This window comes from Gadus chalcogrammus, chromosome 9, assembly GCF_026213295.1.
Source record: "Gadus chalcogrammus isolate NIFS_2021 chromosome 9, NIFS_Gcha_1.0, whole genome shotgun sequence".
In the NCBI taxonomy this organism is placed as follows: domain Eukaryota; kingdom Metazoa; phylum Chordata; class Actinopteri; order Gadiformes; family Gadidae; genus Gadus; species Gadus chalcogrammus.
In genome coordinates, this window is record NC_079420.1 from 923,555 (window position 1) to 941,431 (window position 17,877).

Consider the following 17,877-nt stretch of genomic DNA (forward strand, 5'->3'; position numbering starts at 1 on the left):
GGTCCCCGCATGAATATGTGGACTTCGGCTGATTATGCGTTGAATTATGCGATCGCATAATCACGTTTTTCTGGAGGGTCTGATTAAAGCCAAACACCAGCCTCCAGTGACCAAGCTGGTGTTGAACCACAGCTCTCCACAGGACGATGAAGCGATGTGGATCATGGCACCATTGTAGCCGGCCTTAACTTGCATCGGCTAATTCTGCGTTGTGTCAATGAGTCGGGAAACAACTGCTGATTTACCACGGAAGCTTTTATTCTGTGTGGGAAGACATTAACATAGATATCAGTGCTGTGATTTCTGTCCGTCTCACGAGCACTCTCTCTCCAGCAGGGCAACCCTCCGACTGGAGAGGATGGCGCGAAGCAAACAGGAAGTGACTACACACAACCCAACGTACCAAAATAAAAGCGTTCAAAACAAACATACATTTATACATAAAGGGAAAATAATAATTTAAAGGAATAAAAGGATTATTGGTGAAATATAACATAACTATCAATGCACCGGTTACACACACAAACATTCAGAAAACTCAAGAGTACACATTTCTCAAGTGAATTAAGGGCTTTCTTCAAAGCATATACCTGAAAAATCTTTGAAATTCTGGAAGAAATATAAATGTGACAGATTTAATTATGAAGGAAAAATGGTTAATGAAGAATTACCCCTTAATACCATACTGTGTCTTGGCAGTCAGATTCTTGGAAACTAATGAGCCGGAATGTTGATTGCCTGATGAATTTCAGGTGCTGTTCAATGTTGTGTTGTGTGTTTGTGTTGATGAGTGGCTGTACAGTTCTCTCTATGTGTTTTACTCCTAAAGTGTTGACATAGATAAACAGCCAGTCAAACTCCTTTTCAAGAGCCAGAAAGTGAGCATGCATGCTCCTTTATTGACTTCTTAAACAGCAGGGCCCTGTACCACGAAGCTCGCTTAGAGGGTTAGCGAGGTATGTTGAGCTCCAAGCCTGGGTTAGTTGTACCACGAAAGTCGATCTCTTTTAGCGTCGCTGTATCACCATGGTGACTTATGCTCGCAACCAAACCTGGTCGGGAGCAGTTTTTCGGCTTAGTCTAGCCGGAGATCGGCTACTTAAATCGGCGTGCGCAGCTTCCTAGCCCCTCCTCTGACAATGGCGTCACCATTTGTGGGTGTTCCCGTGGACCCCGGTGCACTTCTCGTACAGGCGTCTCTCCGGAGACAGAGGGTTTTACGGGACAGAACCGATCCTTGGCATTGTCTGACGATATTCAGATTTCAGACTTTATTGTCATTGTGCAAACAACGAAATTGGGGTTCTTCATGAGAGATACAGATTCTCATCAGAGGGTGTTCGTTATTTGATCGTCCTTTTGGACCTTATGTAGACAATTATTACTGTTGCGCATTGTGTCTCAGTGACAGAGTGCTAGAGTGGAGGTAGCGCGTCAGTCTTGAATTTCTGCGCGGGAGGTTAGACTCCCAAGTGACGCAAATTTATGTGAAGCTTAAAAAGTCCTAATTCTCATGCATTTGCAATACTTATTCACTAAAGCTTAAGGAATTATATTTTTGTGATTATTTCGAACTTGAACCCATATTTTCAAGGCCGTGCTGGCACCACATCTATGGGGGTAAAATGCATGATGATAGACCGGCGAATTTGAACCCCGGTCGCTGGCGTTCGGGTCTTATACTAATCCACTACGCTACAGCCGCTACCACTCAGCGGTCGAAAACATGCGATACATTTCTTAAATAGGGGGTATTTAAAGTGAATTCCCTAAATGATAGAATAAGGCAGGATGGACGTTGCTTATGCATTTTTAAATCATGATCATTCTATTTGGATTAATGGCGAAGAATTCTGCATTTGGCATAGTTATTTTACAGACAATATGCAGAATCTTTTCACTTATACTCATATAGACTGCTTGATGTATCGTAAAGGTGAGAAAAATTACGCAAAAAACGCCCCTTTCACGTGAACGCGCACTGAACCTAAAGCGGAAAACCTGGTTCAACTAATTGAATCTAAAGTGAGCTTCGTGGTACCATTTAACTCTGATTGCGAGTTGCGGCTCTGTCGAGCCAGGTTTTCCCAAGAAAGCCTGGGTATGTTCAGCGAGCTTCGTGGTATAGGGCACATGTAAGTCAGGATGACAGCATTGAAACGGAGTGAAACTAGAAAAGAAAGATACAAAAAATGCTTTGATGGATTGCTATGAAATAACATGTAAGTATATGATGGTACAGTTGTCTTACAGGCTCAAACACATTACGCTGCTACTTTCTTACAAACTTAGAAAACATATCAGTAAACTCGTCAATGTAAATCAATATAAATTGTTCAACATGTAAAGAATGTGTAACACTTACAGTCATTGCTTTCTGAGGGATACACACAAAGGATTACTCAAGGATTAACAGCCATGAGATGATACAAACACGCCATCATGTCTTCTCATTGTTGTGTTTACACTGTTACTTCCTGCTTCCTGTTACTAGGTTACTTTCAAAATAAAGGCTCCGTAATACCTTTGCAACAATAAAACGTTTCAACAGTAACTTTAAGTGTCTTTTAACATATTCAGGGCAGAACAGTGGCAATGACAGAATGTCATGTTCAGCTTGTTCATAATGCTCTAATCAGGATTCAAACTCTCAACCTAATGATCACCAGTACACAGCATTATCCCGTCAAGCCACTGTTCACGAAGTTCACACATTCGTGAATTGCATAATGCCTCATTCACCTTGTGAAAATGTTGATTGGTAAGCACACATCAAGAAAACTCCAAGCTCACGTTTCACAAGAGAATTAAGGGCTTTCTTAAAATAGTACAGATCGGAAAATTTGTCAATGGTATCCACCTAATGATAGCCGTATGGTAGTTATACAATAACAAAATTGTCACATAGGCAAAATGGGTTGAGACTGTGGACGTTTGGCTTTTCTATGAAATTGTGGGAAAAGTAAAAAATTATAGAGCAGAAGACCACGGTGAAAAAGATGCATCTGATATTAGAGATTAATATTATGAAAGAATTTTGAGTCCAGGTCAAGGAGAAATAAGGCTAGTTCATGATTTTTTTAAATAGCGCCACCTTTGGGTGCAGTACCACAATTTTGGTTTATGGGTAGTGGGGGGTATTGGTATCCACCTTATAATAATTGTGTTTTTTTTATACAATAACAAAATGGTCACATAAGAAAAACTGCTCTGCTAACTGCTCCAAATTTATTAGCCAATTTTTCTCAAATGGAACTAAATTAAACAAATTCTGTTTGATGATTTTTGTGAGGTTTAGTCTAAAGATTTTATGTGGCGATTTTGGTCGACTGAAAATTTCAAGAGTTCTTGACTCACAGTATAAGCTGCAGTATGACTTTTACAGAATTTGACGAAAAAATAAAACATTACAGAAACAATTGTGCTTTGCTGCTTGGTCCCCTAATAATGCTAATGATTACAATAAGGTTCCTAAGGATTTCGTAGGACGCCAAATAATACTAACGATTACAATAGGGTTCCTACTGATTTCGGAGGACCCGTAATAATAAAACTAACAATTACAATATGTTGCCTTCGCACTTTGTGCTTGGCACCCTAAAAAAACAATTACAATAGGTTGCCTTCTCACTTTGTGCTAGGCACCCTAATTACAATAGGTTGCCTTTGCGCTTTGTGCTTGGTACCCTAATAAAACTAACAATTACGATAGGTTCCCTTCGCACTTTGTGCTCGGCATCCTAATAATAATAATAAAAACACTAACAACTACAATAGGTTGCTTGGCACCCTAATTAAAGCTGCAAGCAGCATTTTACGTGGGCCAAGCCTAACAAAGACCATCAAGACCCTGATGCAGACCATTAAGACGCTGACCTAGACCATTAAGACCCTGAGGCAGACCATCAAGACCCTGACTCCGGCAATTAAGACCCTGACAGATTTTTATGACCCTGACCTACACCATTAAGACCCCGACCTAGACCATTATGACCCTGACAGATGGTATTGTGTGTATAAAATGTCATTTTTAATAAACAATCTGTACACTTACAAAGTTATCAATGCCTCGTTTTATATGTTAAGACCCTTATTATACTACTAAGAAGTGTCAAGCTCCTTTTAGCCTTTTAAGTGGTTTAAAATAGCGATTTAGTTTTTAGCATAACACATGCCCCTATCGTTCCAAGTTTATAGCGTTTTGATAGAATAGGCTAAAAATAGCCACCTGAAGAATGCGTCTACATGCGTTTTTTGTGCTCCAAAACTAACATTCCAACTAGTTATCAGACAAAACATATCCCAAATTCAATTTACACCGGAATTGTCCTTTAAGTCACGTTAATGGACCGCAACTCTAGCTGAAAGTAGCGAGGCTAAGCGAAATAAGCCCGGCTTTGCCTTTGTCTTGGTTGATGGAACACGTAACATGTCATCAATTAATTATCAACCAATGGTTATTGCGTTTATAACATTGCTTTGGAGTTTGCATATGCTTTTCCATTGTTGCTAGCAAGCTGCATGCTGTTAGCTGTCAGTGTCCTGTAACTTTTTGCGTAGAAAATTAAGACGCTATTTTGCTCATGCTCTTGATGGCCTTCCCATTCAAAGTAGAAACAAAAAAAGTAAGTTCAATGTATAATGGTATTGATAATGAGATGAAATAGAAAGAGAGAAATAAGATTTGCTATTTTTATGCCTCCCTGTTATCCATATCAGCAGCTGTAACTGTTATAAAGCTGTTATCTATTAGAATATAAAAAAATGTATCCATTCTCTCCTCAAGTGACCGTACAAATATCTATTCATCACTATAAAATTATTATATTAACATTGGCCTTTGGGCTCAGGCCCGTTGCGGCCCCGGGCCCCTTGGTACTGGCCCTGTTCATGCCTATTAAAACCGTTATAACCAAAACAAAACAAAAACACTTTCTACTAATGACTATTGAATTGAGTTTTCCCTTATTGCATTCTCAAAGGTTTGCTTCAGTTGAAGCGTTCATTTTTCCTTATCGCTAAAGGCTAGAGCCTTATTGAGCAGGAACTTTGGCCGAATACTTTCCGCGTCATCAGATAGGCTGTTAAGAGTAGAACTTAAAAACGTGTAAATGGAAGTGAAAGAAAGTGCACTAGCTATTGGGATTCCAATAAAAGGAATCCATCGGGAACCTTCCTCTGCTACTAAAGCTGCTGATACCAATGCTCCAGATTGCAGCATTAAGAGAACAAGCTCATTAGTTACATTCTTTCCAGAACAAATACATTTCAACACTGGCTTTATATCATCTAAAGGTGTATTTGTATCCCTGGAAAGTTTTTCCAACGACTTTTTATCAAGACCAAACCCAAACAAATAGTCCCGAAGAACCTTGACCAGAATGCCTACATCAGCAGCAATGGAAAGCCCTGGGAGAGGTACAGCTGCTACGACTGCAGACGTTATAGCATAGCGCCAAATTTGTGAACGGAAAACCTCTTTCTTCTTGTTAATGATGCTTTTGCAGACGTTGGGAAGGGTTAATATCAGAACATTTCTCTTGTGTGAGGGAAGCTCTCTCTCCATGGTGTCCTGGAGGGCGGGGAAGTCGTACAAATGGAGATCAAAACCAGAAACCAGGAAGACCTGAGGAGACTCCACACCTTGTTTTTCAAGTCCTGTTCGAAATGGAATACAGGTTGAACTTAATGTGGTCCGAAAAGCATGTGGGAATACATGTATAAACTCTACTGTATTGGACTGTACTGGGATACAGCATAGCGGAGTCATATACATGTATTTGATCTAATTCAAGTAACATAAAATATATACGAGTAGTATATATAACATTGAGTAGGGCTCCTTGGAAAAACGTGAGAAATAATTGATTTTCACAGTCACCATATTAACTCAGAAAAGCCAACCTTGAATGCAGTTTTCCCTGATTTTCTGAAGTGTCTTTTCTTCATCGTACTCCCTCTGGCTCCTTTGCGCAGCTTTTAGATTGTTGTCAATCTTAGAGCGGACAAAATATAAATTCTTGCCCATTGTCTTGATCTCCTGAGCCAGCTTGGCATCATTCTCAGTGAAGCGATCAGCTGATACAAGGATAAAAAAATCAAACTTTTCAAACTCAACGTACTTCAGGTACTGATCAGCTGGGAATTTGGTGTTTCCAATTCCTGGGAGATCCCATAATGTAACATTGGGGTGTCTTGGATGCGGGTAAGGCTCAGGCTTCATGGTAGTTTCCACAACACCGGTAGGGGCCGCTCCCTCATCTCTGTTGTCCACTCCCCTGAAGGCATTAACAAAGGTGGACTTTCCAGTTCCACTCTCTCCTGTGACAGCAATGTGCAGTGGAAGATCATTACAGATCAGATCATTTCTCTTGAGTGAAAGAAGCTCTCTCTCCATGGTCTCCTGGAGGGCGGGGAAATCGTGCAAGTGGAGATCAAAACTAGACACCAGGAAGACCTGAGGAGACGCCACATTTAGTTTTTCAAGTCCTGTTGGAAATGGAATACAGGTTGAACTTAATGTGGTTAGAAAGGCTTGTGGGAATACATGTTTAACTATCGGACTGTAATGGGACACAGCGTAGCATAGTCATACACATATATTTGATCTAATTCAAGCAACGTATATATATATATATATATATATGTTGCTTGAAAACATTGAGTAGTGCACCTTTGGAAAGAATTGAGAAATAATTCATATTTACAGTCATATTAACTCAGAAAAGCCAACCTTCAATGCAGTTTTCCCTGATTTCTTGAAGTGTCTTTTTTTCATCGTACTCCCTCTGGCTCTTTTGCGCAGCTTCTAGATTCTGGTCAATCTTAGAGCGGACAAAATATAAATTCTTGCCCATTTTCTTGATCTCCTGAGCCAGCTTGGCATCATTCTCAATGAAGCGATGAGCTGATACAAGGATAAAAATATCAAACTTTTCAAACTCAACGTACTTCAGGTACTGATCAGCTGGGAATTTGGTGGTTCCGATTCCTGGGAGATCCCATAATGTAACATTGGGGTGTCTTGGATGTGGGTAAGGCTCAGGCTTCATGGTCGTTTCCACAACACCAGTAGGGGCCGCTCTCTCATCTGTGTTTTTTATCCCCCTGAAGGCATTAACAACGGTGGACTTTCCAACTCCACTCCTTCCTGTGATTGCAATGTTCACTGGAATATCCTTAGGGATCAGAGCATTTCTCTTGTGTGAGGGAAGCTCTCTCTCCATGGTCTCCTGGAGGGCGGGGAAGTCGTACAAATGGCGATCAAAACTACACACCAGGAAGACCTGAGGAGACGCAACACCTTGTTTTTCAAGTCCTGTTGGAAATGGAATACAGGTTGAACTTAATGCGGTTAGAAAGGCGTGTGGGAATATGTATAAACTATCGGACTGTAATGGGATACAGCGTAGCGTAGTCATATACATATATTTGACCTAATTCAAGCAACGTATTTATAGATATGTATATTTAGGGGGTCGCCGGCCCTCCGCTGCGCGTCGGGGCCGGACAACGCCCCTTAACAGTGGTATAATGAGCACATGCCACTGACTGAAGTGATCTATTGCTTTTATACAACGGTTACTGTTATGGCGAAACGAAAGTCATAGACACACTACATTTAAAAAGAAACCAAGAAAGTCAAAATAGCCGTTTTTATTAAAGACTACCAAAAAGTAGTCCCTCCTGGCTGCCGCTATGCATCGACGGTCGCTATGCAACACACTTTAGCGTCCCTCCGAGAGAAGGCTCCGATAGAGCGGTTCGCCGGCAATTTATCCTATGGAGCAGTTCACTCGCCGTGTGCCTAAGCTTTCGTTAGTCTCTCCATCGCCTTGCTCACTCCCGGAGTAACAACATTTACACCCTCTCCATCATCCAACATATGTTTTACTTTGTAACTGTTTCTACTTCCAGGCGCGGAGTGATATGCAAACTTTCACAAAATGATCGGGCGTCATAGCAGTTATGTATACGCTCATTATACAACAGTTGGGAACCAATCAGATCGCTGGATTTAGGTCCCCCGTTGTATAAATATATATATATATATATTTGTTTTTTACTGAAACATTGAGAAGTGGTCCTTTGAAAAACGTGAGGAATAATTCACATTCACAGTCATATTAACTCAGAAAAGCCAACCTTGAATGCAGTTGTCCCTGATTTCCTGAAGTGTCTTTTCTTCATCGTACTCCCTCTGGCTCCTTTCTTCATCACATAGATTGTGGTCAATCTTAGAGAGGACAAAGAATAACTTCTTGCCCATTTTCTTGATCTTCTGAGCCAGCTTGGCATCATGCTCTCTGAAGTGACCAGCTGATACAATGATAAAAAGATCAAACTTTTCAAACTCAACGTGCTTCAGGTACTGATCAGCTGGGAATTTGGTGGTTCCGATTCCCGGGAGATCCCATAATGTAACATTGGGGTGTCTTGGATGTGGGTAAGGCTCAGGCTTCATGGTCGTTTCCACAACACCTGTAGGGGCCGCTCTCTCATCTGTGTTGTCTATCCCCCTGAAGGCATTAACAAAGGTGGACTTTCCAACTCCACTCTCTCCTGTGACAGCAATGTTCAGTGGATTATTCATATCTTCCAAATACTTCTTGATCATTGATACAGCTGAGTCTGTATCATTGTTTTCCATCATGTTTGATCCCTCGGCAATCCTTTATGAATAAGAAATAGAAAATGAAGGGTTTATTCACTTTCTTGCCTGGCAGGTAAGGCAAGGCCTGAACATTTTAATTTAGACTTGATAGTTATCACACTGGACTGGCGTGCAGTGTAATTGGCCAACACACAGCTGCAGCAACAAAAGGGGAAACATTAAACTATAATGAAACCGAAACAAAGTCATATTCTACTGCATGTTACTATTGGGCATATATCTGAGATATGAGCTATGTAGTCTATAGCCATGCCACCTTGTCATATGTCATATACCTTAAACTGTTTCTATTCATTCTGAAAATAAATGTCACAACACAAACAATGTGGGTTGACTCGTCGCAGGCACGCATTTGTGTTTCTTCCTGCTCTCAACATTTATTCTAGTCTGGGAATGCAACCAACAAATATATGTAAATGAAGTAGCCCATGGGTGACCTTGATTGTTTGACGATAGGGGTTGTTGATACAAAGATATTTGGTCTACTTTGTTTTTATATAGTCGAAAAGCTGTGTCGGGAGAATTGTGTGTGTGTGTGTGTGACAGCAGGACATTGCCTTTGGAAGATGGGGTTGCGAAAGTACTGATGCCACAGCATTGCTTGACTTCTAGAAGGAAAAGCCTATAAGTTATACGGTTTAGTTATAATGGCTTAGTTAAGTTATAATGGTTTATTTGTAGGTGTGGCGGTCTGAATTATAAGTAGTGCACGTTCTAGAATACCTTCGCCAACCTAATTTGAACCTGAGAGCTACTTGAGCTACTGAGTAATACGAAGGGAAACATGTTTGATACAAACTTCCTGAATAAAAAAATTGCAGGGTTCACCTTCAATGATTGGAATAATAAATAAATAACAATAATAATAATAATAATCATACTTTTCTAACATTTATGTTCAATAAAATTAAATCTACATCAATAGAAGTGTCATTGATTCAAAAAGAACAACACAAATGTGACTCCATGGTGACTAGTGCTATCTTTAGAACATGCCCTGCGGGTAGGGATGCACTGATACCAGTACCCGGGCCCGATACTGTGCTTGCGTACTCCTAAAACCTCTCCAATGCAACCACCCAATGCCACTAAACGTAAAGTTAAAGAGACAATGAACCCAAAACGTGCGGAGGATTTACATGGTAATTCGTCCTATATGATCGTCAACATAGTATTCTATTTATCACTGTTACTGAAATAAGTGATTTTTATCTAAACCCAATTTAGATTAATAAGGCCCAGCGGTGGCGTGGTTTGTGTGTGGAGCCCTCTCTGGGCAGTGGTTGATGGGGGCGTCCGAGAGAAAGTTCATATTTTCGGGAACTTATTGTATGCCGCTACGGTGTGTGTGGATGATGAAGCCCGTTCTGAGTACCATTGTCCAAATAACAAAGAAGTGAACAACACTTGCGTTACAGTGTGTGTACACACACACACACACACACACACACACACACACACACACACACACACACACACACACACACACACACACACACACACACACACACACACACACACACACACACACACACACACACACACACACACACACACACACACACACACACACACACACACACACACACGGCGCTTGCAAGGACGTAGCTCATCGTCTCATTGGCAGGCCAAATTCTCTGGGCGGGCAAAGCAGAGAAAGAGGAGGTAACATGGGCCCTTATGAGCAAGGTACGTCTTGTTACTCTGTTTTCTGGGAATAATTGACGCAAGCAGAAACCAGAAAACAGGCCGTTTTTTCGTTTTTTCGTTTTGACAAGAAAACGAAAATGTAAATTTCAGTTCGTTTATTCGTTTTTTGGTTCTTACTGAGCGAAACGAATTTACCACTCAATATCTGGTTTCCGCCGGTGGGCGGGTCCTCTTATTGGCTAGCGTGCTTCATTGCCCTGTGCTCTTCATAATAAAAGTTCTTCCGTTTGATAATGTCGACAAAAATATTACTGTATTATAGACACTAGCAGACACAGAGGACCACACCACCCACAGTCAAGACTGACACTGCTTCAAATAACAATAATAGTATTCATAATCATTTGAAAATGAGAACTTATGAAGTTATGATGACTTCAGTGCAGTTGATGTTTAGCCACAAATACATGCAGAGTAGACCTGAGGGCTTTACTACGACATCATTGTCCGACTCTGAACTATGCGCTCTGTGCGCGTTCACATCAAAAGAGCTGCGATCGCGGGCTGCTGATTTCCTCACAGCCTGAGAGCTATGAGGAATACAAGTGATTACAACACATTTCTGACAGCTGAACATTGCGCAGGGCTCTCCGTGAGACGCACGCAATTCAACCAATTCACACGCCACACAACTTGCGCCGCTATTTAACAGTGGAAGGGTAGGAATCAAATGCGTCCGGGTGAAATTTCAAAATCGTCCAGGATTTTATTAAAGCCTCAATACATGTTCACATTTAATTTGCGTTGCGTTCCTCTGGGTCTGTCACAAACTAGTTGGGCTATGCCCTCCCCTACTCAGTTCTGTTCGCTTTGCATTGGTGGAAGTGAGTAGGGGGAGTGGTTAAGTAAAGCCTTCAGATTGGACGGTTTGACTTTAGAGTTACCGTCATGTTTTGTATTATTTTTTTTACCATTATTGTTTTATAGGGACAAACATTAACACATTTCTCCATTCTCCTGCAGGGGATTGATAAAGTTCTATCTATGTAACAGAAGGAAACACTTACTCATACTCCATCAAATATTCATATTCATACTTTGCACACTTTACCACAGCATTGGCCTACTGAATGCCACAGGTATATTTTTAAGCATTGGACTGAATGCCACATAAATATAATGTATGTTTTGCACGTTTGCAACGTTTAAAAGTTCAGGGAAAAGTCAACCCAGTCTCACCAATATGCGTACAGATCGCACGGTTTGACACTTTCAAAATGCGTGCAGTACATACGCCAAATGACCATTTTGCGTGCATATGATACGCAAAACCCAGCATTAACTACTGTGGAGGGCGGATGCGTCCATTTCGCGTGCATATGATACGCAAAACCCAGCATTAACTGAATGGGAAATGCAATATTTTAGGACAGATTCACCATTAAACGTGTTTCTAATGACATTTCTAGCGAGAAATTTACTTTTTCCTTGAATAATCTTCAGTCAGTGAATGTGTATGATCTTTATTAATCTTTATTATCTGAATGGGAAATGCAATATTTTAGGACCGATTCACCGTTAAACGTGTTTCTAAAAACATTTCTAGCGAGAAATATACTTTTTACTTGCATAATCTTCAGTCAGTGATTGTGTCTGATCTTTTGTTTTATAGTTATAAGGAAGATTTTATCGGCTCACTCGCATGTTTCAACGACGTCAGGTTGCTAGGGACGCTGCTTTCGCTAAACCAGCAGCTCACGTGTTTCCTGCGTTTGTGTTATTAAACCGTTACTTTATGTAACTTTTAATGATATTGTAAAAACCACAGGCGAGGTAGTGAGCGAAGTAAGCTTGATAGCAGGTTTATTGGTTTATTGGGCAGGACGTCCTGCCCACATCCCGTTCAAAATGTTGAACGATGTTGATTTAACGAGGCAGGGTTATTTGAAACAATTTATTAAATAAATATTTGCGAGAGGTCATTCCATCTCCTGAGTTTGCTTCCTAATTATGTCTAGTGTACACCCCTACTGTCCACAAGTACCCCCCCCCCCTTCCCCATATGGATTTGGATCATTGTTGCCACGTCCCAGTGGTGGTGGTGGTATCATATATATGAAAGAGGGCATTCTATTATGATCAATTAGGAGGCCAAATCCCTAAAGGAAGTGATGCAATAGGTGACAACATTTAAGCAAGCTGTACCTTGGCGTCTCTTATATATCAAAGGGGGTCTCAAAGGACGCATAGACGCTTTAACCTGTGGCTCCAGCCATACAGGAAATGACTCAGCAAGTGCTCCATCTCGCTGCACCTCAACCAGCGGTTCGCTCGCTCGCTGAAGTTCTTCCCAGACCTACACCCTAGCCATCCTACATGTATATCTGAGAATCAGGCCTCTCTTTAACAATAACAAAAAGTTATGAGAGAAATACACATTAACTTTTTGTTATCTCATAAGCGGCGTGGTGCCGGCTCCTTTTGACCTTTTGACCCCAGACTTCTGGGGGAATAGCTGAATCAATTCATTAGTCAATCAGAAGTATGTAAATATCTTCCCGGTGGCGTAAGAGGGCGAACAAGGTGTCCGTCAGCATCTACGCTTCCAGGCGATTGCAACGGTGCCACACATGAGCATATTCGAACATGTTTAATGGTAGTAATTAGCTGTCGAAATTGGAGGCCTTATTCAATAATGAGCAGCTATTGATTTGCTTCCCGATAGAAATATGTGAACAATTACATGTTATTTAGCATCTACACGTTGAGCTGAGTCCAATGACACCAAGCATGACACTCTAGCAAATGGTAACATGTATTTCACATGGTACACCTATGGTCTGGGGCATGATCTCGGTGTGGCAAGAGGGCGAGCTTGATCTCATTGGACTCAGCTTAACGTGTAGATGCTAAATAACATGTAATTTGTCAAAAATCCCCATCGGGAAGCAAATCGACAAAAATATTACTGTATTAATTATAGACACTAGCAGACACAGAGGACCACACCACCCACAGTCAAGACTGACACGGCTTCAAATAACAATAATAGTATTCATAATCATTTGAAAATGAGAATTTATGAAGTTATGATGACTTCAGTGCAGTTGATGTTTAGCCACAGTTAATACATGCAGAGCAGACCTGCGATCGCTGGCTGCTGATTTCCTCACAGCCTGAGAGCTATGAGGAATACAAGTGATTACAACACATTTCTGACAGCTGAACATTGCGCATTTGTTGACCTTCATCCATTTGAAGTAAACAAATTATTTTTTCTTGTTGAAAGATATTTTATATTGTTTTCATATTATTATTTACTGATGGTGTTCACAGAATGCGAGTGCGTGTTATATTGAAAGCGAGGCTGGGTGTGCCTATGAATATAGGCTACAGTGAGTTGTACAAGCAAATCATATTGTCTACTCTGTACAGTGACAGGGAGTTTAAAGTAACCTACTTAATTCAATATCGAATAGGCTACTGTACCCTACACTATGTACAAATTGTTTTGCTCATGGCAGTTGTGACAGTCATATTAACGTGTCAGCAGGCAAGCTTAACTCATTCACTCATAGCGTATAGAAATATGCTCATACATTTTTGTCACACACCGGGTCAGGTAGTGGCAAAACAAAGGGAGTCCACACATGACATAAAGAGAAACTAGTTTATCAGTAACCCGTTTTTACTCGTTAAAGTAAACATAAGCAATTATATTTAAACAAAAGAGATTATACTCAAGACCACATGGCGGGTGGAAGACGGAGCCCAGCGCTCAGCCGCTGATTTGGATTTTGAAGTGACCGCAGGAAAGTCAGTGGGTTGTGATCGGTATAAACAACCAACGGAGTTAGACCAGATCCAGATAATGACTCATTATTGTGCATTTAAAGATGTATATTATTACATTGCAGCATTATTTGGTGATGACAATACAAGACTTCCATGAATGTGCATTTGAAGGAGAGTTTGCTTTGTATTCCAGCTGGTAAATTTCTATAGGCTACTATAGATCCATTTCAAAACACGTTCCAAGTAGGCTATATGACAAAGCATAATACATCCTGGAATGAGTGAAGCTAGCCTGCTGACATGTTAAAATGACTGCCACAACTGCCATGAGCAAAGAGCAGACATGGTGACTAATGTATGATAGTAGGCATTATTGGCCCTTAACACTAATATTCAGAAACAACACTGCCTCAAAAGAATATTGGCCTAAGCAACACCAGTAGAGGTATACTTTTCCCTGAACTTTTAAACGTTGCAAACGTGCAAAACATACATTATATTTATGTGGTATTCAGTCCAATGCTTAAAAATATATCTGTGGCATTCAGTAGGCCAATGCTGTGGTAAAGTGTGCAAAGTATGAGTATGAATATTTGATGGAGTATGAGTAAGTGTTTCCTTCTGTTACATAGATAGAACTTTATCAATCCCCTGCAGGAGAATGGAGCAATGTGTTAATGTTTGTCCCTATAAAACAATAATGGTAAAAAAAATAATACAAAACATGACGGTAACTCTAAAGTCAAACCGTCCAATCTGAAGGCTTTACTTAACCACTCCCCCTACTCACTTCCACCAATGCAAAGCGAACAGAACTGAGTAGGGGAGGGCATAGCCCAACTAGTTTGTGACAGACCCAGAGGAACGCAACGCAAATTAAATGTGAACATGTATTGAGGCTTTAATAAAATCCCGTACGATTTTGAAATTTCACCCGGACGCATTTGATTCCTACCCTTCCACTGTTAAATAGCGGCGCAAGTTGTGCGGCGTGTGAATGGGTTGAATTGCGTGCGTCTCACGGAGAGCCCTGCGCAATGTTCAGCTGTCAGAAATGTGTTGTAATCACTTGTATTCCTCATAGCTCTCAGGCTGTGAGGAAATCAGCAGCCCGCGATCGCAGCTCCATTGATGTGAACGCGCACAGAGCGCATAGTTCAGAGCCGGACAATGATGTCGTAGTAAAGCCCTCAGGTCTACTCTGCATGTATTAACTGTGGCTAAACATCAACTGCACTGAAGTCATCATAACGTCATAAGTTCTCATTTTCAAATGATTATGAATACTATTATTGTTATTTGAAGCAGTGTCAGTCTTGACTGTGGGTGGTGGGGTCCTCTGTGTCTGCTAGTGTCTATAATACAGTAATATTTTTGTCGACATTATCAAACGGAAGAACTTTTATTATGAAGAGCACAGGGCAATGAAGCACGCTAGCCAATAAGAGGACCCGCCCACCGGCGGAAACCAGATATTGAGTGGTAAATTCGTTTCGCTCAGTAAGAACCAAAAAACGAATAAACGAACTGAAATTTCGATTTTCGTTTTCTTGTCAAAACGAAAAAACGAAAAAATGGCTTGTTTTCTGGTTTCTGCTTGCGTCAATTATTCCCAGAAAACAGAGTAATAAAACGTACCTTGCTCCCTTATGCCGACATCTGGGGCAAAATCCAAATCGGCCAATCCGATGTTTTGTTTTTTCAAAGGCGTTGCAGGTTACCTAGTGCTCGTTTACACCTAATGCCATTTCTAGCCACTGGGGTACCACATACATACATATACATGCTCCTCAACACAAGAACCTACAATATATATTTACGGGAGTTGTTCAGAATATTGTGTTCATATAACATGAACATGTCCTGGTCATGTTCATGTATTAAATGCAGGATATATGCATGCATGTTAATATAAATGTGCTACCTATCGCCATAGGTTGCGCAAATGGATATATACAAAAACTGGGGGGACTACATGTTGTGTAGTAAATAATTGAGTCCCTTAAAACCCTAAATAAGCATGAAAAGCAGTTTAACTAACTAACTATACATCAATCAATATGATGTATAGTTAGTTGGTTAGTTAGTCCGATTGTATACAATCACGGAATGGGGATTTAAAAGAACAGGTGAAAAAAACATAGGAATCTCAGAATTTTAGAGCCGTTATTGTGTAACTATGTTTTCCGCTGTAAATCAAATGAGCTATGCTACATTTTGGTGTGAGGCTGGGTCCTGAACAATCACTCTGGTGTCTTTGGTTGTGTTATTCCATTTCCAGTGCAGTGAAGGGACGGTCCACATGGAGCAGCGAGTTCTGCTGGACTCGTTGCTCCATGTGGACCGTCCCTTCACTGGCACAGGCCCAGCGGCAAGAAGAACCACCTCGCTCAAAGTGACCTGTGGTCGGGTCCATAGCGGCCCAGTCTGGAGGGCCTCAGCGCACAGGGCAGCGAGGAGGAAACTAATACAACCTGCAATATTAGAATATTGAATTATTTATTTACGAGCCACAATTCATAAATATCTGTGATGAACCAGAGTCCTGGACTGGGGACGCCCCAGTGCTCCTCCTCAGGAGAGTCAGAGAGATGTTAGACTAATTTCAACCACTACTCACGGTAAGTCGGGGCCTTCTGTTGAAGTTGATGAAACTGCAGTGGTGGAGCTCATCCTGGAACCCCTTACAATATAAAATATACAATACAGTATCAATACATATCATTGCTTTTGATATTCTACACTCGTAAATGCACTCGGCCGTGCAGCACTTACATTGTGTTGCCTTGTTGATCAATGGTCAATGCTTGGTCAATGCTTCGTAGGTTGATTGGGTACGTCTGCTAAATAACTGAATGTTAAAGTGAAAGGAACGCCGCTATAAGAGCAGGCAGAGGGTAGGAGGGGCCTCTGAGATAATAGTCCACCCACATCCAAGAAACACCTGCTGGAGGAGGAAATGGTACTGGAATGTGGAGCCTGTATGGTGATGCTATCTTAAGCCGCCTCACCTCGCCTGAGTCCGACTGAATACATTCCAGGAAGGGTGAGGCTGCACATCTGTGGTGCATTGAGAAATGAATCCACACAGGCTAAACCAGCCTTTGGGCCTTTGTCAATACCGAGTATGCCAAGTTCGAACTTGCTTACTTGGTAACTATTGGAACCAGTGGAACAACCCGTGGAAACTTGTTGTTGCAAAAGTTTGGAGATACTTCGGCTGTCCGAAGTCCAAGTCACTCCTCGATGCATCCTCAATAAGATAAGCGGAGCAAGAACCCATCCGGGCATTTGGAGTGCACCTGGCTTGATGCAGACTTTTGAATTGAACAGTACTTGGGCTGCCCCTGTCCACTAAGTGCAGACAAGAACGCAGATTGAGAAAGAGCTTCTAACATGGAAGAATGGAAAACCTTTTCTTACTGTAACAAACCTTTAACTCTGCAAATCACAACATCCACATCCTTTGTCCTGGTCTTCGGAGGCGCCTAAAGCCAACAAGGTGGCGTGAGGCGACGGGACTACTAGTCTGGCTGTAGCAGCTGACCCCGCCACACGCCACCTTGTTGACCTACCTGGGCTTCGAAGATGAGCAGGACTGATTCAAATGGGGGGCCGGGGGGATAGTTCTGCAGCAGGGGCTTCAACAAATAGGCTGTCTTTTGCCACTGACTGAATCGCTTGTCTTAAAAAATCTCTCAGTCATTTAGTAATTATCATATACTGTACACTTGTATTAAACCGTGGTATTCTGTCAA

At 41.3% G+C, this 17,877-nt stretch overlaps 1 protein-coding gene across 1 annotated transcript; it reads right to left on the reverse strand.

Moving 5' to 3' along the window:
- Nucleotides 1–251: 251 nt before the first annotated feature.
- On the reverse strand, nt 252–17,047 carry LOC130389544 (uncharacterized). Its single transcript, XM_056599373.1, has 6 exons — nt 16,895–17,047; nt 16,740–16,802; nt 8,146–8,672; nt 6,734–7,318; nt 5,905–6,489; nt 252–5,658 (listed from the first exon to the last, which is right to left on the reverse strand). Coding segments are annotated over exons 1-6 (2,418 nt in total). The 5' UTR covers nt 16,897–17,047; the 3' UTR covers nt 252–5,002.
- Nucleotides 17,048–17,877: the final 830 nt, after the last annotated feature.